General features: G+C 41.7%; 3 protein-coding genes across 4 annotated transcripts in view; 2 read left to right on the top strand and 1 right to left on the bottom strand.

The window, feature by feature from the left end:
- The window catches only part of LOC109428702 (glucose transporter type 1), a 916,963-nt gene that overhangs the window by 525,048 nt on the left and 369,741 nt on the right, over nt 1-22,174 (bottom strand). The window lies entirely within an intron of this gene.
- LOC115270318 (uncharacterized) lies at nt 2,712-4,263 on the top strand. Its single transcript, XM_029879734.2, has 2 exons — nt 2,712-3,534; nt 3,814-4,263. Exons 1-2 carry the CDS (start codon nt 3,411-3,413, stop codon nt 4,212-4,214), a joined length of 525 nt encoding a protein of 174 aa, XP_029735594.2. The 5' UTR covers nt 2,712-3,410; the 3' UTR covers nt 4,215-4,263.
- Nucleotides 4,453-22,174, top strand: part of LOC109424246 (uncharacterized) — a 114,828-nt gene continuing 97,106 nt past the window's right edge. Inside the window, exons 1-3 of the mRNA XM_062848313.1 lie at nt 4,453-4,503; nt 6,862-7,186; nt 21,864-21,976. Of these exons, the coding sequence (XP_062704297.1) occupies nt 4,453-4,503; nt 6,862-7,186; nt 21,864-21,976 (489 nt within the window). The remainder of the gene's footprint in view (nt 4,504-6,861; nt 7,187-21,863; nt 21,977-22,174) is intronic.

The raw sequence follows: 22,174 nt of genomic DNA, 5'->3' as shown, positions 1-22,174 counted from the left end.
TTCCGGAAATTCTGCAGAGATTCTAGAAATATTTTTTGAGAATTCTCCTGGGATCGATCATTGAAGCCAACTTTTTCGCTATACTTGCCGCATCAAAGCAAAAGCGCCACCGTATATGGACTGTAACACAGTGACATCAGTCGAGTTACGTCAAACACACAAGGCTATGGTGGCACTATCGGTTCATTTCATAGCGGCCGCTTTAGTTATTTTAGTGATGTATTCATGCCATAATTTTTCAATCCATTTCTGCTGGAAACCCTCTAGGAATTGCTAAGAAATACCTCACGAAGTTTTTCCGGGAGTTCTCCGTGGTTTTCTCCAGGAATTTTATCTGGAACCCTAACAAGGATTTCTTCAGAGAGTCATTAGAATTTCCTACAATAATGACTCCTATAATAGGAACTATTTAAAGATTGCGATTTGTTCGAAGATTGCAAATTGGAAATCGAGAAAATATACTCATGGTCTTTATCCGGGGACTCATCTACATTAATAACTTGACCGGCAAATCATTTTCGGTAGCTTTTGTTGTTTTAAAGCAATCGGATGTCGCCTCAGCATACGCGCAGAATCTCGAAACCGCGTTGCCAGACGAGGGCGAGCTCGATGAGGCCCGTCTAGAGGACTGCTGGAGTACAGTGAAAGCAGCCATCAACGACGCAGCAGAGAGCACCATCGGGTACGTGGAACGGAATCGACGGAACGAATGGTTCGACGAAGAGTGCGGAACGGTTTTGGAGGAGAAGAACGCAGCGAGGACGGTAATGCTGCAGCAAGGGACTCGACTGACCGTGGAACGTTACAAACAGAAGCGGAAACAGCAGACCCGCCTCTTTCGGGAGAAAAAGCGCCGCCAAGAAGAAGCGGAGTGTGAAGAAATGGAACTGCTGTGCCATTCCCAAGAAACACGGAAGTTCTATCAAAAGCTCAACGCATTCCGCAACGGCTTCGTGCCGCGAGCCGAAATATGCAGGGATAAAGACGGAGGCCTCTTGACGGACGGACGTGAAGTGATCGAAAGGTGGAAGCAGCACTTCGATCAGCACCTGAACGGCGTGGAGAACGTAGGCATGGGAGCCCACGGCAACGGAGGAAACGATGACGCCAGTGCAGCGGAGGACGGAAATGAACCAACTCCCACGCTGAGGGAAGTTAAGGATGCCATTCATCAGCTCAAAACCAACAAAGCAGCTGGTGAGGATGGTATCGTAGCTGAACTCATCAAGATGGGTCCAGAAAAGTTGGCCACCTGTCTGCATGGGCTGATAGTCAGGATCTGGGAAACCGAACAGCTACCGGAGGAGTGGAAGGAAGGGGTATGTAATCTGCCCCATTCACAAGAAAGGCGACCATTTGGAATGTGAGAACTTTAGGGCGATCACTATTTTGAATGCTGCCTACAAAGTGCTATACCAGATCATCTTCCGTCGTCTGCCAGTCTAGAACGGACCAGATCTTCACCGTACGGAAATTCCTTCAGAAATGTCGTGAATACCAGGTCCCAACGCATCACCTGTTCATCGACTTCAAGGCGGCATAAGACAGTATCGACCACACAGAGCTATGGAAAATCATGTAAGAAAACAGCTTTCCTGGAAAGCTTCCTAGACTGATTGAAGCAACGATGGATGGTGAGCAAAACTGCGTAAGGGTTTCGGGTGAACTTCCAGTTCATTCGAATGCCTACTCTTCAACATCGCTCTGGAAGGTGTGATGCGACAAGCCGTGCTCAACAGCCGGTGAACAATTTTTACAAAATCCGGACAATTTGTCTGCTTTGCGGACGACATGGGCATTATCGCCAGAACATTTGGAACCGTGGCAGAGCTGTACACCCGCCTGAAACGCGAAGCAAAAACGGTCGGACTGGTAGTGAATGTCTCAAAAACAAAGTACATACTGGTAGGCGGAACCGAACACGGCCGGATCCGTCTGGGTGGTAGTGTTACGATAGACGGGGATACTTTCGAAGTGGTGGAGGAATTCGCCTACCTCGGATCCTTACTGACGGCAGACAACAACGTGAGCCGTGAAATTCAGAGGCGCATCATCAGCGGAAGTCGGGCCTACTACGGGCTCTAGAAGAAATTGCGGTCGAGGAGGACCTGCAAGCACTCGGAGTTTTCGAGCGACGCGTGCTAAGGACGATCTTCGGTGGTGTGCAGGAGAACGGTGTGTGGCGGAGAAGGATGAACCACGAGCTCGCTGCACTTTACGGCGAACCCAGCAATTAAGAAGGTGGCCAAAGCCAGTAGGATACGGTGAGCAGGGCATGTTTCAAGAATGCCGGACAAGAATCCTGCAAAGCTGGTGTTTGCAACTGATCCGGTTGGCACAAGAAGGCATGGAGCGCAGAAAGCACGATGGGAGGACCAGGTGGAGCGTGACCTGGCGAGCATTGGGCGCGACCGAGGATGGAGAGCGGCAGCCACAAACCGAGTATTGTGGTGTACTATTGTTGATTATGTCTTGTCTTAATGATGTTGAACAAATAAACCAGGTTCCAACACACAACCTGTTCATCGGACTCAAAACGGTTTACGATCGTATCGATCGCACTTGGCTATGGAGGGTTATGGGAAAGAACGGCTGCTGCGAGAAACTTAGATCGCTTTCAATCGTAGTAGCCGATTGTAAACAATTCCTTTGTGTTAAATAACTGTTTATGTTACAAACAGTCAACCCAGGTCAACCCTAGTCAACCTAGTCCAAGAGTGTTCTACCGATAAGCATCTCGTCACTGCGAGTGCGTAGCAGAACAGTTCACTAGAACTGTGTATCGTTTATAGTCTTCTGCGAATCCCACGTGTCCTATCGAATAAATCATCCTTTGACACGTCTCCGGAGATTTTCTTCCGTCCATCAGGAGCCACGACGACGAACCGAATAAAAGGGCAAAATAAAGAAAAGCGTTGCCGCGTAGCTAGGTCGAAAGGAACCATTTTGGACCTTGATTCCGCATAATTTCATCATTACGAGTCACCGCAATCACAATTTCACCTTCTTCGCTGGGCTGGGTTGGGCTGGGCTGCGGCTCGAGTCGGAACCCGTAATCAAATAAATCCGAGCATCCGCACAAAAAGGTGAAGCCGAACCCTTTTTTCTCGACCCTCCGCCCCATTATTGGCGCGAATTCTGACGAAACCGGGTCATAAATCTAAATTTGCGCAATTCAGTGGATCGGAAAAAAAAGAGTAGCGAACAAAAACCGAACGACTCGCTACGCTATCAGTGACCGTGAACTTTTCAAAATGAATCAACAACTGTAGTATGCGAAAATGTGAAGAAAGTTCATAAAATAAGCCTCCTGAAGCCTCCGAGCAACGTGTTAAGCCGGATTCTGCGAAACGACAAAAACGGCCAAAAACCCATTTCCGCTCTTACTGCCGGTAAGGAATAACTCTGTAATGCCTCCTCCAGTGGAACTCCGAAAAATGATACAAAAGTTAACATCGATCGATCAAGAAAAACGGTCAACCAATTATACTGGATCCGTTGATGTTGGTTTGCCACCGTCTTCGATGGGAAAAGGTATGTTTGTGGATGATTAGAAGTTAGATTTGAAAATAATGTATTCATACAGAACACATATGCATTTTCTCTTGATGTTTGTAAATTATAATCATACAATTCTTACATTGTTTACCTGATTGCCCTTAATTTTTGAATAATCTCTCAACCCAGTAGACTACACTGCAATTTTTTTTTTTCATTTTTGGTCAACAATTTAATAAACATGTATTTTATAATTTTAAATTTACTTGTCCCGAACTACTTTCCCAGTCAAACTTATAACGTTATCTAATCCAGGTCAGCAGGAGAAACAACAAGGAACCAAATTTATTCGGCCTTGTCATCAGCGTTCACATCGCGAGCAGCAACAACATAAGCATCTGCAGCAACGTCAGTCTCGAATCCTGTTTGATGGGATACCTCTGAGCTCCAATACTACAACTCGCACCAAACACCAACAAAAGACGAGTGATAATGTCAATCAGCCTAACAAGAAGAACCCGGTGGTAAAAGCGCACCTGGTTGAAATACCCAAAAGAAAAAAGGTTGAAGATAGGCTAGGACTAGGGCAGCATCAGAACCCGAAAAGCGTAACAACTGGCAGCGAGCATGGAACACGGACGTCCACGGGTACGGGAATGTCACTGGCGCAAATCAAATCAAAGGTTAGTCTGGTGGGCGGGAATGCTTTTTGTTAATGTGGAATGTTTGATTCCGTCAAGTGGGGTTCAAGAAATGGGAACCAGATAAATGTCACTTTGAAAATTTAAAAATTCCCATGCCAAAATCCAAAAAAAGCTAAGAATCGACAGCAACAAACCATCTAAAGCTTCTTCCAGTAGACTTACTAGAGACCCAGGTGGAAAAGTGTACGCTTTGTAAAATTCATTATTTAGTAACTATCAAGTTTTATATTGCCATTAATGTTATCTAGAAATGCTATTCAAGTATGACAATCTTCTCAACAAGAAGCCGTCCACCCACTTGGTAAGAGCTCTCAGAATAAATCCCAGCCGGAGCTGAAGACCTACAATGAGGGTCACTGCCCGCGTAGCATCCAAGCGTATTATGTATATCATCCAGAAAAGAAGTGACATTTCTCCTTCATTCCCCGCCGGACGCATCAAAGCAAAAATTAATCTAATTTAATCCGGTCCAGTGACATGGCAAGAACGGACGCACACGCACACACATCGACAGGCACTTTCTTTGGAACTGATAAGGAAACATGAGATAAGGGGATGCTTCTGACGTTACCTATGATTGCTGTTTCTTACAGTTTCTCTCCCCCCACCCAAAGCAGCATCTTCAAACGAGTGTGGGGGCTGATAGTATAAGGATAAAGTATCCTGCTTTGTGGCAACTGACGTTGTGGAAGTGATTTGTTGTTTTACCTGGAAGGAGATGATAAGGAAAAAGATGTTAGCATAAGTGCGTGCAGGGTTGGTTCTTATTAAAGCTCATATTCTTTAAGGCGAAAGAATGATTTGGTTTGAATTCAGTAATAAAACGCAAATATGGTTACAACTGCAGCTGCTACAGTAATAGTTCAATTTTATCAAACTATTTTCTATTTTATTTGTTTCATCAGTTTCGTTATCTCCTTCGTTTAGTTGGTTCCTTCCATCTTCTATATACTATATTTTATCCTCTATCTTCTATATTCTATCCTCTATCTTCCATCTTCCATCTTCCATCTTCCATCTTCCATCTTCCATCTTCCATCTTCCATCTTCCATCTTCCATCTTCCATCTTCCATCTTCCATCTTCCATCTTCCATCTTCCATCTTCCATCTTCCATCTTCCATCTTCCATCTTCCATCTTCCATCTTCCATCTTCCATCTTCCATCTTCCATCTTCCATCTTCCATCTTCCATCTTCCATCTTCCATCTTCCATCTTCCATCTTCCATCTTCCATCTTCCATCTTCCATCTTCCATCTTCCATCTTCCATCTTCCATCTTCCATCTTCCATCTTCCATCTTCCATCTTCCATCTTCCATCTTCCATCTTCCATCTTCCATCTTCCATCTTCCATCTTCCATCTTCCATCTTCCATCTTCCATCTTCCATCTTCCATATTCCATCTTCCATCTTCCATCTTCCATCTTCCATCTTCCATCTTCCATCTTCCATCTTCCATCTTCCATCTTCCATCTTCCATCTTCCATCTTCCATCTTCCATCTTCCATCTTCCATCTTCCATCTTCCATCTTCCATCTTCCATCTTCCATCTTCCATCTTCCATCTTCCATCTTCCATCTTCCATCTTCCATCTTCCATCTTCCATCTTCCATCTTCCATCTTCCATCTTCCATCTTCCATCTTCCATCTTCCATCTTCCATCTTCCATCTTCCATCTTCCATCTTCCATCTTCCATCTTCCATCTTCCATCTTCCATCTTCCATCTTCCATCTTCCATCTTCCATCTTCCATCTTCCATCTTCCATCTTCCATCTTCCATCTTCCATCTTCCATCTTCCATCTTCCATCTTCCATCTTCCATCTTCCATCTTCCATCTTCCATCTTCCATCTTCCATCTTCCATCTTCCATCTTCCATCTTCCATCTTCCATCTTCCATCTTCCATCTTCCATCTTCCATCTTCCATCTTCCATCTTCCATCTTCCATCTTCCATCTTCCATCTTCCATCTTCCATCTTCCATCTTCCATCTTCCATCTTCCATCTTCCATCTTCCATCTTCCATCTTCCATCTTCCATCTTCCATCTTCCATCTTCCATCTTCCATCTTCCATCTTCCATCTTCCATCTTCCATCTTCCATCTTCCATCTTCCATCTTCCATCTTCCATCTTCCATCTTCCATCTTCCATCTTCCATCTTCCATCTTCCATCTTCCATCTTCCATCTTCCATCTTCCATCTTCCATCTTCCATCTTCCATCTTCCATCTTCCATCTTCCATCTTCCATCTTCCATCTTCCATCTTCCATCTTCCATCTTCCATCTTCCATCTTCCATCTTCCATCTTCCATCTTCCATCTTCCATCTTCCATCTTCCATCTTCCATCTTCCATCTTCCATCTTCCATCTTCCATCTTCCATCTTCCATCTTCCATCTTACATCTTCCATCTTCCATCTTCCATCTTCCATCTTCCATCTTCCATCTTCCATCTTCCATCTTCCATCTTCCATCTTCCATCTTCCATCTTCCATCTTCCATCTTCCATCTTCTGTCTTCCATCTTTTGTCTTGTGTCTTGTGTCTTCTGTCTTCTGTTTTCTGTCTTCTGTCTTCTGTCTTTTGACATTTGAATGTCCGTGAACTGAACAAAATCAGAACACCACTGTAAGTAACACTCATTCCCCCCTTCCTTACAGCATGCCTATCATCACATTGCACCATCGCCCATCGGAACACCATCAAGACCACCATCAACAGCAGCATCGTCGTCATCGGCAGCATCGTCAGCGTCATCATCCATCACCACACGACCAACCAGCTCGGTTATAGCCCTTCGCCCACAGTCCCGACAATCCCAATCCAGTCGACAAACTGTGACGAGCAAGTCATCGGAACCTGGCAGTATTAATTTATTCCGTTTCCATCCACTGAGGACCCTTCAATTTTTAACGCTCGAGCTCATGTCCAAACTGAAGGCACTCGATCTCGAAGCCTCTTCACCTTCCGCTAGTGGCAGTCCAGGTAAGTTGAATGGGTTCTCATCGAGTGGTAAATTTAATTTTCTTCTCCGGTCCAGAGCTTGGTTCGCAGCTTATCGGGGTTCTACCAGATGACAATCAGCTTCCGGATACATACTAGCAAGACGATGGTTTAGGGTTTCTATAAGGTAATCCAACAACTTATGCTGGTGCATCTTTGAGCTTTGTTTTTAGGGACTCTTCCCACGTTCAGAAATATCTCCCGGGTTTTCCTTCAGGATTTTTTTCCGGAATCTCTTAGATATTGCTTCTGGGAGTCTTCCCATGATTCCGTCAGTGATTCATCCCGAGTTTTTTATGGGTTTTATTAGAGATTTCTCCCGCAATTTGTCAGGACATTCCTACAGTAACTTCTTTCACGAGTTCTTCCCAAGATTCACACAATGATTCCTTCAGGAATTCTTTCCAGGATTCCTTTACAGATACTTACCAAAATGCCTTGAGGGTACTTCATGGATTCTATAATTATTCTCGAGATTCGTTCAGGAATTCCTTCAGGGATTTCGTTCAGGGGTTCCGATAGGTTTCTTTCCAAGATTTATCTACGGATTTCTTCAAGAATTCCTCCCAGGAGCCGTTCTGAGATCTCCAGGGATTCTTTAATTTATATCTTTCAGGATTCCTTCAAGGGTTTCTCCCGGGATCCTTTCATAGATTCTTCTCAGAATCGCTCATAAGCCTCCAAGAATTTCAAAACAAAATCCAAATACAACAACGAACCAAGTATTAGCTATAGACAAATATTCTACAAGGGGGCAGGAAAATTCCTCAAATTAGTGTGCCTAAATTTGAAGTGTTAGAGGAAATAAGAGTGGTAGAATAAATTGAAATAGAATTTAAGAAAATTGCCAGACATTGAGAACTTTTTTCGTGAAATAATGTCTATTTCATTGAAACTTGGTTGTTGGTCACACTTATCATGCTTATCTAAGGTCATGTCGCATTGGGCATCACTGAACAACTATTAGATTAATAACATTACTCTTTCGCTTTGCGTTCCAGACATCTATTAAAACAACGGCCAGTTGTTATGTTCCCTCCCATCCCGGAAACATTAGTTTGGTAGAACTTCGCACTAAAATTAAGCCATTTCCAAACACCACTAAATAAATTACTATCAATCATGAGTTACAAATCCAAACTCATTTTAATATCCTTCCACCGCGCGCGCGTCCTCTCCCCGGCCAGACCCCGCCACGGAGCACGCCATGAAAATATATAATTCAGAAAGCGTATAACCAGAGGAAAACACAAGAAAACTAATTTCCTCTTTTGTCTACCGTGGCGCTGTGTGTATAGAGCTAGGTACTCCTAGGGAGTCCTGGTACCATCCATCGAGCAACGGCGAAACCGAGAGAATCTATTCCGCTCGGTTGTCGCTGGCTGGGTTTGCATGTTCAGCTTGGTTGCTTCCCAGTTTTGGCATCTCCGCAAGATTGGATCGGAACACAAAAGGAACAACGGAATAAGCTGGCACTTTTACCTTCAACCACCACCCCCACCACCGAAATCAAGTCACTTCGTTCGGTGCCGGTGATGGGAGGTTGGAGGACGAAAGGTGATGCTATAGGAAAACTTTCAATCCGTAAAAGCTCATCCCGTGTCTATGGTAGTTTTGGGAGGACTGACTGCATCGCTATACGGTGTGCAAGTTCAAGGCAACTTTCCTCTATCATGCAAGAGGATGAAGTGAGCTACTTGCTATTCCACTACAACATTGTACAACGATAATGACGTGCTGAACGCTTCCAGCGATTGCGCTCCGGTGTAGTAGTGTTATTCATGAATTAAATTACAATAAAAATTTCCAACGATCTCGTTTTCATCAACGGTGTCATCTTTTTCTGCACTGTTACAATACACGAGCAGAAAATAGGATGCATAGGATCAACATATTTACATTTAATTGTTCAACAGCATTTATTAAGATGAGACATAATCAACAATAGTGCTCCTCAAAACAGGTATACCTCGATTTAGTGGACCCTCGATTATATAGACCCTCAATTTTATGTCCTTCGATTTTATGTACATTTTACCTCGATTTTATGTACATTTTTTTAATGGCAAAATTTTTAATATTCAATCAATTTAAATCTTGCAGTTTGTATCCTGATGACTTATAATGGAGGGGTTTTCAGCCTTTTGACACGCGGAGCACTTCATATCAATACATTGTTGTGTGGAGTACCCATAATAGCGGCAAAGCATACCTCATGACTTACTTAGTTTTATATATTTACCTTAATCTCATACTTCCCTTTTTGATTTCATTTTTTTTTATAAATATCTCTGGCTTTGTGGATGATCACGATAAGCGGAGTATGTGGGACAATTTTCTGGTGATATTTTTTACAGATCCCTGAGCAATGACAACATTTTTGGCAGATGCATGCAAACTGCTCATTCGCCAGACTTTTCCTCGAAGTTTTCTAACAAACTTTTTTCAACATATGACTTTCTCATCGAGAATTGTATTAAAAAGGTCATTGTAATGCTTCGGTAGATTACTGACAAGATGTGTGATAAATTATTTCTAGTGCTGTCATTTTAGAATCCGAGCTAGTTAGTCGAGGTTCTCCGATTTCAGTGTCCCTTCACGTGTTCATTCCCAAGGATGAATTCCTGGAGGAATCTTTGAGGGAATCGCTTGAGAAATTCCTGAAGGAACTGCTGGAACAACTTCTGAGAGAATCCATGAAACAGCTTTTGAATAAATCCCTGCCGAAATTCCTGAAATAATTCTAGTAATATTGAAGATGTCTCTAAAGATATTTCCTCAAGTATCGCTGAAGAAATTTCAGAAGGAATTTAAAAAAATCCTAAGAAGGAATTTCTGGGAAATGCTTAGAGGAATACCCGGCGGAATTTCTGATGAAATCTCTGTGTTTATTTCTACAGGAATCTTTCTACAGGAATCTATGCAAGAATGTCTTCCAGCCTTTCCATAGCAATCCTCTGCAAAGAAGTCTGCAAAATCTTAAGAAAAAGTTGTGAAGTAATCCTCGAAGCATTTTCAGAAGAGTAATGTCTTGAAGGAATATCTAAAGGAATGTAAGGAAATTTCAGAAGATTCCTTAATAATCTCTTACAGAATTCATAAAGCAATCCTTGGAGATAGTTCTTTAGAAAGCTCCCGAAAAAATTTTGAAGGAGTTTTGAGTTTCTGATTCTCAATGTATTCACGAATCATATTCTAAAAAAAACATGGAGAATTTTTGAGAAGGATCATGGACGGTTTTCTAGATGAATGCTTCGAAAAAAATCTGATGGAATCTCTATTAAAGAAATCTGAAGAAATTCGTAGATGAATTTCAGGAACAATCTATGCAAGGTTTTTTGAATCCATGCAACACTTTTGGAAGCTATTCGTCCAAGGCTTTTTTAAGGAGTTCTTGGAGTAATTTCTAAATGACATTCTAAAGGAATCCATAGAAGTTTTTGTAAAAACATTTTTGACTGAATTTCCTTAGAATTTTCTGGATGATTTTTTGAAGTTAATCTACGAGCAGTTTCCAAAGATTCTCCTTAAGAATCCCTGGAAGATTATTTCAGGAAATCGTGTAAGATATTTTAAATGAATCCTGGGATGGATCTCAGCAAGGGTCCATGTAAAAATTATCAAAAAATCTGTGGAAGCTTTTTCAAATTAATCCTTGGAGAAATTTGAAATCTCTGGGGGAAAATCAAAAGATAGTTTTGAAGAATTTATTAGTTGAATTAAAAAAAAGTCAAAATTTGTGAAGGAACCCCCAGGGTAGTTTCTATAGAAATCACTGCAGAAAATTCCTGAATGGATCTTACTTTTTTAGGAGTCCCTGGAAGAATTTCTAGAGAAATCCCAGGAGGTTTTTCTGACAGAAATTCAGATTCAAAAATATCCCTGGAGTAATTTCTTAAGCAAACCCCGGAGGAAGTTTTGGAATAAATCTTTGGGCGATCGTTTGAGAGAAGGCTTAAAGGAGTTTCCGAATGATTCATCGGAAAAACATCTAAAAAAGTCTCGAAAAAAAGGAAATTTCTGCAAAGGGAGAATTTTTACAAAAAAAATCATACACAAACCCTAATGGAATTTCTGAAGGAATTGGAAGTTGCTGTAGGATTTTTTTTTGGTGAAATCCTTGAAAGAATTTTCAAAGTAACCACAGTTCTAATTTTTGGAGGAAGTTTTGAATCATTTTCTGAAAATTGTTTCTGAAACTTTTATTAAAGGAATCACTGTAGAAATTTCTGATTGAATGTCTAAAGAAATTTCTAAAGGAATCTCTGAACGCGTTTTTTGTATGAATTTCTTCAGGAATTTCTGCCCAAATTTATGGATACTTTTTTGGAAAAAAACTGGTGGAAATTCAGAAGTAAATCATGATAAATGCTTTGAAAGAAATTTTTGTGAAATTTATAGAATAGAATAAATTACTGAGCAAATCTCTCAAGAAAATTTCAGAATGAATCCAAGGAATTTCTCAAATAATCTTTGAAATGATTTGTTAAACATCATGGAGGAATCGGTTAAGAAATTCTTGCCAAATCTCGTTAAATAATTCTTTTTAACTCTTCTGAAGCAACACATGGAAGAATTTCTGAAATATTCTGTAACATGATGATTTGATGAGGGAAGCTTTATTCGAAGACCGTCGTAATAAAGTTGAAAATTTTACATTCACTTAATTTTATTTAACACCTCAGAATTGCAACAAAAGGCGACAGAGCAGATAGCGGTACAAACCAACACTACTCATACAGAAAAATCGATTGGCAAATACAGGACAACCTGTAACCACGCTTTATCAAGTGCTTGTCACGAATCTCTTAATTTCCGAAGAAGCTCCTTGCGGAATTGCAGATGGGATCTCTGGAAGAATTAATTAAGCAATTCATGAAGAAATTCCAGGATGAATATATCCTCGAAGACATTTTCAAAGGAATCCCTGAATAAAATTCTGAACTTTTTCATTTTTGGAACATTTATGCAACAAAGTTATTGTTTATGTCCATTGCTCAAAATATTGGTTTTTTAATCAACCATACACAGTTTTGGAGACGAAAGATTTCGATGGTAACACAATAGCAAGAAAGTAGTTTATTCGTTATTCAGCGAGAATTACTAATACATGCCAAAAACTCCGAGCCTTTTATCGAAAACTCAATTTTCATGCGATTTTTATATGTTTTGGTACAAAATTTTAATAAAAATAAAAAAAAATTTTGCTTCGATTTTATGTAAAATTCGATTTTATAGACATTTCAAAAATTGAAATGTCCACTAAATCGAGGTATGCCTGTACTCGGTTTGTCATTTTTATCCATGATTTTCCAAAGCTCTGTGCGGTCGCCACAGTCGTATACCATCTTCAGGTCGACGAACAGATGATGCATTGGGGTATTCACGGCATTTCTGGAGGATTTGCTCTACGATGAATGTCTAGTCTGTTGTGAGCACTACACTGGGTCATTACCAAGATTTGGGTGGAGGAAGTATTACCGGAGGAATGGATGGAAGGTATCGTGTGTCCCATCTACAAAAAGGGTGACAAGTTGGATTGCGGGAACTACCGCGCGATTATACTACTGAGCGCTGCCTACAAGATACTCTTTCATATTTTATGCCGCCGTCTATCACCGATTGCAAGAGAGTTCGTGGGGCAATATCAGGCTGGATTCATGGGTGAACGCAGATGTTCGCCATCCGCCAGGTGTTGCAGAAATGCCGCGAATACAACGTGCCCACACATCACTTGTTCATCGATTTAAAATCGGCGTATGATACAATCGATCGAGAATAGCTTTGGCAGATTATGCACGAATACGGATTCCTGGATAAACTGATACGGTTGATCAAGGCGACGATGGGTCGAGTGATGTGCGTAGTTCGTATCAGGGACACTCTTGAGTCCCTTCGAATATCGCAGAGGGTTACGGCAAGGTGATGGTCTTTCGTGCTTGCTGTTCAACATTGCTTTAGAGGGTGTAAAAAGGATTTCCACGAAGTCTGTTCAGCTGCTCGGTTTCACTGGTGATATTGATATCATTGCTCGTAAATTTGAGACGATGGCGCAAACGTTCATTCGACTAAAGAGTGAAGCCAGGCGAATCGGACAAAGTACATGATGGCAAAGAGCTCCAGGTAGGAATCACCGCGCCCGCCACCCCGAATTTATATCGACGGTGATGAAATCGAGGTGGTTGAAAAATTCGTGTACTTGGGCTCACTGGTGACTGCCGACAACGACACCAGCAGAAAAATTCAGAGGCGCATTGTGGCAGGAAATCGAGCATACTTTGGACTTCGCAGAACTCTACGATCGAATAAAGTTCACTGTAGCACGAAGTTAACTATCTACAAAACGCTGATTAGACCGGCCGTCCTCTCTGGGGGCACGAAACATGGACCCTACGTCCATCTACGGCGGAGTGCAGATGGAAGACGGGACTTGGAGAAGGCGAATCAGCTGCTGAGAGAACCAACCATCGTACAAACCGCGAAAATCGGGAGGCTACGGTGGTGGACGGGTCACGTCATCAGGATGTCGTATAGCAACCCGACTAAAATGGTTCTCGAGAGTCATCCGACCGATACAATAAGACGGGGAGCGCAGTGAGCTAGGTGGGTCGACCAAGTGGATTACGATCTGCGGACCCTACGCAGAGTGCGGAACTGGTGACAAACAGCCATGGACCGAGTGGAATGGAGACGGCTACTATGTACAGCACAGGCCACCCCGGCCTTAGCCTGATCGGTAAGGTAAGTAAGGCACCAGATATCGTATCGTTTATCAGGCTTTTTATGTTTGAGACTTAAACCCTTATAATAAAGCCGCAACCTTGAATTTTGAGCCGCCATTTTGGATTTAAGTCCGCCATCTTGGAAATTCTGGTCGCCATTTTGGTCTCCAGAATTCTATCTCATACCAGATATATGTACCCATATTGAATGATTTTAGTGCCTAAAACTCCATTAAACAGCCGCCATCTTGGATATTGGACTGGTTGCTATATTTCGGGAATCCTCCTTATACCAATTATACCATCATTGAATGATTTGTTAGCCCAAAACACCATTAAATAGCCGCCATCTTGATTTTTGAGACGTCATCTTTGAATTTAGATAATCATCTAGAATATTCTGGCCGCCATTTTCGGATTTCGGGCATATTTTCCATATTGTATTTATACAATACCTATATTGCATGGTTTAAGGCCTAAACCTCCATTGAGCAACCGCCATCTAGAATTTGGACCCACCATCTTGGATTGTGGGCCACCATCTTAGATATTTGGGTCGTCATTTCTGGATTCCAGTCATCTTCCCAATACCAAATATATTGCATTGTTTAAGAGCTTAAAAAACCAACAAATAGCCGCCGTCTCGATTAAGGATTCATCATCCTGGAGTTTAGACCGCCATCTTGAAGATTTGTTTTTTATTCTTAAACACTTGACCTTATTCACAGTTCTTTTGTCCACTTTGGCACCACGTGAGTGATTCCAATAGGCAGCTGCACTTACATTTTTGGGCAACGCCTAAATGTATTCTATTATTCTTTTATATGCATTTTAAGGAACTGGATGCTGTTTGCTTTGACCCACTCAGAAACCCCCCTCCCCTCTAATAGCATTTCGTTCATACATTTTTTTTCCGAAATTTGTATGGAGCGTAGACTTTGGCCAGACCCCCTCTCGTCCCCCTAATAGTTTACGTAGTTTATGGACAGGCGCTTAGAGCGATAGGTAAGCTCAAAAGAGGGTCAGGTGTTAGCTGCTCTCGGGGGAAGAGCAACTGACGAAAAATTGAAAGTGCCGCGGCTGGGACCGAATCCATGACCATCCGCTTATGAAGCGAACGTGTGGCCACTACGCCACGGACCCCAGCAATCCCATCTTGTATATTCTGGTCCGGACTTGTAATTTGGAGTCCGGACTTCTTTCCCATACCAAATATTTCCTTATTACTTGGTTTTGGAGTCTACAAAACCATTAAACAGCTGCCATCTTGATTTTGGATTCCAATTGGAAAAATTATTCAAAAAAAAAAAAATATCGATTGATGTGTCTTTCAATGTTGCAAAGAAATTGCTGAAGGTATTCCCAGTATTTCCAAAATTTTAAAAATATTTACCGAAAAAAATCCAAAGATGTAAAGGTGCCATTAGACTGTTGCATTATGCCAAATATTTGCCATTGAAGTTCGACATTTATCCATCTTGCTATGATTCCTGTTGTGTTGGTCATTTGTTGGGCATGTTTGGCCAAATATTTGTCACGTCTAATGGGACCTTACGCTTTTTAGCTTGCATTGAAGACTAGGTTTTCACTCGTGTATCGATGAAATAAAATAAAAAAAATATTTTTTAAATCAAATAATAGCTGTTAATCAATAATACAGTTCAATATTACTTGAATTCTGTGTATTGTAATTTCTACCCCTATGTATAATTGAACATGATACTACAGGGGATGGCCAAAATGTTTGGGATAGGCAACTTTTTTTCTCCCACAAAAAAAATTCAACATGCTGTTACTTTTCATAGAGTGCATAAAAAAAATCTCTAATTTTGATCGTTTGTCAACCTATTATGTGTGCATCATTGGTACAAATTCGGGCTCGATTGATTAATTTTTCCCGAAGTTAGAACCGTTCGGGTGAAAAACTATTATTTAGACAACTAATTTTTGAACTGTCATATCTCGGAAACCAGTGAACCGAATTGAATGATTTTTTTAACGTTTATCAACAATATATTGATACTTAATACGACGTTATAAAATGTCATATTTTCTCACGGCGAATTAGGTTATACCGGATTAAAATTTTCACCCATATATAGGAAAATCAGTCAAATTTACAATACCACACAAAAAATACTAAATGTGTTCTTCCTTCAATTTAAATAGGCTCTAATATATCTGATTGGAGATAACTTGAGAACAGAAGAAGAAAACCTTTGGATATCAACACTATAAATTATTGACATTGATGTAAAAAAAATAAATAATTTCGAGAAAAATCAAAAAGTGTCAATCCATGATAAATTTTTTCAACGTTTAAAAAGTACATATGTTTTCATAGTTTGTGAAGCATCTACATATTGTTCGTGTTCGTTCAAAATTTCATTCAATTCGGTTCACTGGTTTCCGAGATATGACACCTCAAAAATGAGTTGTCTGAAAAATAGTGTTTTACGCGAGCGGTTCTAACATTGCGAAATAGTTATCAATCGAGCCCAAATTTGTACCAATGATGCACACATAATAGGTTGACAAACAGTCAAAATGAGATTTTTTGATGCGCTTTTTGAAAAGTTATAGCTTGTTGAACTTTTTTTTTTAGAGAAAAAAAGTTGCCTATCCCAAACATTTTGGCCATCCCCTGTATAAATATAATCTCCTCTTTCCATTGCATTTAATTTCAATAATTATTGTGCAATTTAGAACACTGAAGGGAACACAAACTTTCCTAGCTGATTAACCGCGGCAATCTTCACATGTATCAGGTATCAGTAGGTCGGCTCTAGAGGCACGTTCTCCTCCATTTGGGAAATTTGTGCCATCGCCATGAACACGAGCCTATTCATCATTTACCTGACGGAGAAGGGAAGGAAAAAGGATAGGAGATGGGAAAGGACAGGTAAGGGAATAGGATCGTCATACTCGCAAAAGCGTACCACAATGGGTTCACATAGCGTCCTGAAAAGGACACTGTAATAACGCATAAGCGTGCCACAATGGGTTCGAACAGCGCCCTGAGAAGGGCACTGTGATAATGCATAAAGCGTAAAGAGAGCCTATAGCTCTTTACCACAGCGGGTCAAGAACAACAGAACGTCCTGAAGATTCAGGTTTCTGAAGTCAGTTTCCCTTAATAAGTGTTTCCCGAGTACTCGGAAACGCAATTGCGCAAAAGCTGGACAGTTACATATTAAATGATACGAAGTTCCATAATCGGATTCACAGCTATCACATGCAAATGAATCAGCTTGCTGAATATTCGCCATGTGATAACTGAGTCGGCAGTGGCCAGTCAATGCTTTGACCAGCATGCTGCAATTCTGCTTTGACAGATTTGTTAGATACTTTGCCACCCCTAGAGATGGCTCAGTACAATACAATTTTGTTTGACGACATGACTCCAAACTATTCCAGTATTGTTTGTGCTGAGTGGCAGCCCAGGTGTCAATCTGAAGCTTCATCCAACACTTGGATACCGGAATAGCTGGCTCAGGGCCAATGAAGTCATGTGATGCTCCAGTGCGAGCTAACTCATCAGCCAATTCATTTCCAGCGATGGAAGAATGGCCAGGTACCCATACAAGGTGAACAGCGTTTGCTGAATTCAGCTCCTCAATTTGAGTTCGACAAGCGATAACTATCTTCGACCTGGAGTTGGCCGAAGCAAGTGCTTTAATAGCAGCCTGGCTATCTGAACAGAAGTATATTACTTTGCCCATTACGTGCTGCTGAAGTGCTGATTTCACTCCGCACATAAGAGCAAAGATTTCGGCCTGAAAAACGGTGCAGTGTCTGCCAAGTGAATAAGACTGATACAGCCTTAGCTCACGAGAATAAACACCAGCACCTGCTCGACCTTCTAGAAGGGAGCCATCAGTGTAACATACGATGCCGTCTGAAATACTTCTCTCCAGATAACCAGATGTCCACTCTTCCCGGGAAGGGAATTTCGTGGAAAATGTCCTATATGGAAAATTACAAGCAATTGTAAGATCACTTGGAGCAAGGACAACTTTGTCCCAATTCACCAAAAGTGGAAACAACGAGGTGTGTGTTGAACTGCGGTTCACAGGAGTTTCCTCTAGTAAACCGAGTACCCATAGACGGTAAGTGCAAGAAAGTGCTTCTTGTTTGAGATGAATGTGTAGTGGGACAACGTCAAAAAGAACTTCGAGCGCTGCCGTGGGAGTTGAAGAGAACGCTCCAGACATCGCCATTAAGCACATCCTTTGGAGATGGCCTAACTTTGATTGGACCGTTCTCACTTCGCCCTTTTGCCACCACACAAGACATCCATAGGCCAATATTGGCCGAACAACAGTTGTGTAGATCCATTTGATATACTTGGGTTTTAGACCCCAAGTTGTACCAAAGGTTCGCCGGCATTGCCCGAAGGCCATACAAGCTTTCTTGATTCTGAACTCAACATGAGGTGTCCAGGAAAGCTTGAAATCAAGAATGACTCCAACGTACTTTACCTGTTCAGTCACATTGATTTCAGAATCAAAGAGACGTAAAGTTCGAACACCATTACGGTTTCGCTTTTCCGTGAAAAGAACAATAGATGTTTTACTCGGATTTACCGAAAGGCCATATTGGCGACACCAACCCTCAACTACCTGAAGAGCGTTTTGCATCAGGTCGAAAAGGGTGCTGATGCACATACCGACTAACAATGTTAGGTAGTCGTCGGCAAAACCATAAGTAGGAAAACCGCTATTATTGAGTTGCCTCAATAGCGTATCTGCTACGAGATTCCATAAAAGTGGTGATAAGACTCCCCCTTGGGGGCATCCACAAACACTCAATTTCCTAATCGCCGCTTGACGCAATGTCGAGAAGAGATGTCGGTTTTTGAGCATTTGGTGAATCCAATTGGAAATCATTGGAGATATACCATGACCCCGTGCGGCTTCCAATATGGCATCGAAAGGCACGTTGTCAAAGGCACCCTCGATATCTAAGAAAACACCCAAGCAGGATTGCTTTTGAGCGAATGCCTTCTCGATATCGTAAACAACTTTGTGTAAAAGAGTCACAGTGGACTTTCCAGATTGGTAAGCATGTTGGTTCACATGAAGAGGCACATTGGCCAGATAAACATCACGGATGTGATGATCCACAATGCGTTCTAAGCATTTCAGAAGAAAAGAGGTCAAACTGATAGGTCTGAAGCTCTTTGCTTCTTCATACGACGCGCGACCCACTTTCGGAATAAACTTCACAGTAATATCCCGCCAGGATTTGGGAATATACCCTGTAGCAAAACTGCAAACAAGTAGTTGTTTCAAAACATGTTTGAAATGATCAAATCCCTTCTGAAGCAAAATAGGATAAATCCCATCTGCCCCAGGAGATTTGAAAGGAGCAAAGCTATTAAGTGCCCATTCAATCGATTCTAAAGTTATGATACTCCGAGCCGAAGCTAAAGAATCATAACTACAAGAAAAGACATCAGGTTCATCCGAAGATGTAATATCCACACATCCGGGGAAGTGTGTACTGAATAAACATTCTAAAACTTCCTCATCAGAGGAAGTGAAATCACCATTTGGCAAACGAAGTTCGTTCACTTGAAAAACCTTAGATTTTGCAAGGATTTTGTTCAATCGACTGGCTTCACTCAGACTGGAAACATTTGTACAAAGGTTTTTCCAGCCGGATCGTTCAGCAGACCGAAGAGCTTTTTGGTAGGCCTTGCGAGCCGACCTGAAAGCCTCCGGTCCAGCCGAACGTCGTCTGTTCCAACTCTTTCTACATTGTTTCCTGAGCTTCGCCAGATCGGAGTTCCACCAAGGGGTTCCTCTTGTGGTCTTCACAGACCGCAGAGGGCAGGCTTCTTCAAAAGCTTCCATGATGAAGGCCGTTGTAGTATCAACGGCATCATCTAAATCACTTGGAGTGTCAATTTAAAAGACACGGACACCGTCTTCAGCCAGAGGCTGTACAGACTGAACGAAACTTAACACTAGACAACGGACACGACATACATTACGAGCACCAGTGGATACGAGGAAGAAACATTTCTTGCGAAAAGTTTCATCACTCGGAGCGGGAATCGAACCCTCACCCCTTGGAATGGTACGGCTATACGCTTGGTGACGCTAACCGCACGGCCACGAGGCTCCACAATTAACAACACAATTGATGGTGAGTATCCATGAAATTTGGCTGCAACCAAATCGGTAAAGAGATCCCAGTTGGTTGACCGGGGATTCCTGAAACGCAAAGTTTGCGAAGTAACATTCACATGTTCAAACAAGATGTAACGATGGTCAGATAAAGATTCTTCATCTGACACATGCCATTTTGTCAGCTCATGACTAATTCTGCTAGAGCAAAGCGTTATGTCTAACACTTCCTCTCTATCTGAAGGTTGGGCGGTTGTCTGTGTTAAGTAATCCAAGATCTGTACTACTCAAGTATTCCATCAAACTGGAGCCTCTCAAATTGATGTCTGAGCTGCCCCAGATTATATGGTGAGCATTAGCATCACTACCAACAATTAGCGGAAGGCCTTTTGAAGTGCAGTATGCAATGACTTGCTTGAAAGCATCCGTAGGGGATGGTTCATCATGCGGTAAATAAACCGAACAATAAACGTATTTCCTGTTGAGGTTTCCAACAGATACATCTATTATGATAGCACATACATCTCTGGTAGTTAGTTCAGAGATGAGTGTAGCAACGATTGCGTTGTTGACAAGCACACATGCTCGAGGCATGACACGTGAGTTTGCCATTTCATTTTTACTGAAAGTAGCAAACACTGGATTCACAAGGTTTCCTAAATAGAAATTCCCCTTACGAAAGTAAGGTTCTTGGACTAACGCCACTTGGGCTGTACCATTTTGCATAAGTCTACAAAGATTGATCGTTGCTGTTCTTTTGTGCTGAAGATTGATCTGAGCTATCCTAACCGTAGCCACTACCCAAACTAGGCAAGATTAAACTCTTAACAATCCCGAGATATGACACCTCAAAAATGAGTTGTCTGAAAAATAGTGTTTTACGCGAGCGGTTCTAACATTGCGAAATAGTTATCAATCGAGCCCAAATTTGTACCAATGATGCACACATAATAGGTTGACAAACAGTCAAAATGAGATTTTTTGATGCGCTTTTTGAAAAGTTATAGCTTGTTGAACTTTTTTTTGAGAGAAAAAAAGTTGCCTATCCCAAACATTTTGGCCATCCCCTGTATAAATATAATCTCCCCTTTCCATTGCATTTAATTTCAATAATTATTGTGCAATTTAGAACACTGAAGGGAACACAAACTTTCCTAGCTGATTAACCGCGGCAATCTTCACATGTAACTCGAACGGAAACCTTGTCGCATGGGAACACTTTACCACCCAAACATAAGCTGATTTCATTAAATTGTCACTTTATGTAGTTCTTCCTTCAGTTCAAATCTCCCCCCATACCCCATCCTGAGAATCCGCACACCGCACCCCATATAGTTCCTTGACGACGATAACGACGTTTTCCCAAACTTGCATCGAAACTTTCCCATCCTAGTTGAACAAGGGCGCTTCCGTTCGATGTTCCACTTTGTTCCCCATTGGACGCAGCTGGGAAAATGTTTTCCTTTCCGGATCGGTGGGGGAATGGGTGAACTCGCGATACGCCGCCCAGGCCGTCACTATTCGCCTCCCATGATGCCACGATACCACGATACCATCTCCGGTTGCGTTGATTCGAACTCGAAGATAGGAAATAGAGCTTGTAGGTCACGGGGAACTGCGAGCTCTCGTTCGCATGAAGACATTAAATGTAATGTATTTAACTTTTCTTTTATGACTTTTTCTTCCCCCGTATTGCTGCTGCCTGGTTGGGCTCCGCTGTCGACGTCGTTTCAGTCACCTCTACGCCAATCGAGAGTCAGTAAATTCAGTGTTATTCTTTGTTCGTTCTTTGTCTCCTTTCAGAGCTCAAACAGTTGTACAAAATTTCCAAGGAGATTCTAACGGTAGTGAAAATATTAACGAAGAGAGAGGATGAAGATCATAAGCCAACCGGTAATTGTAAACGTTGCGAGAAGGTGAGTTCTAAGCTAATTTTATTCTGCTTCAATTATTTATGGAAATCGTGCGAGAATGGCAGGGCACAGTAATGGGAGAGCTAACGTTATAAGACAAAAAGAGCAGTATGGCTACACCAGAAAAAAAAAAACTTTCGGAGTTTTTTGGTTGCTCTGCAACAGACGAACAAACTCAAATTTCGAGGACCAAGTGATAAA

The sequence above is a fragment of the Aedes albopictus genome, chromosome 2 (genome assembly GCF_035046485.1).
Source record: "Aedes albopictus strain Foshan chromosome 2, AalbF5, whole genome shotgun sequence".
NCBI classification, from domain to species: domain Eukaryota; kingdom Metazoa; phylum Arthropoda; class Insecta; order Diptera; family Culicidae; genus Aedes; species Aedes albopictus.
The sequence above is the reverse complement of the archived record's forward strand: the minus strand, read 5'-3'. Positions and strand labels throughout refer to the sequence as shown.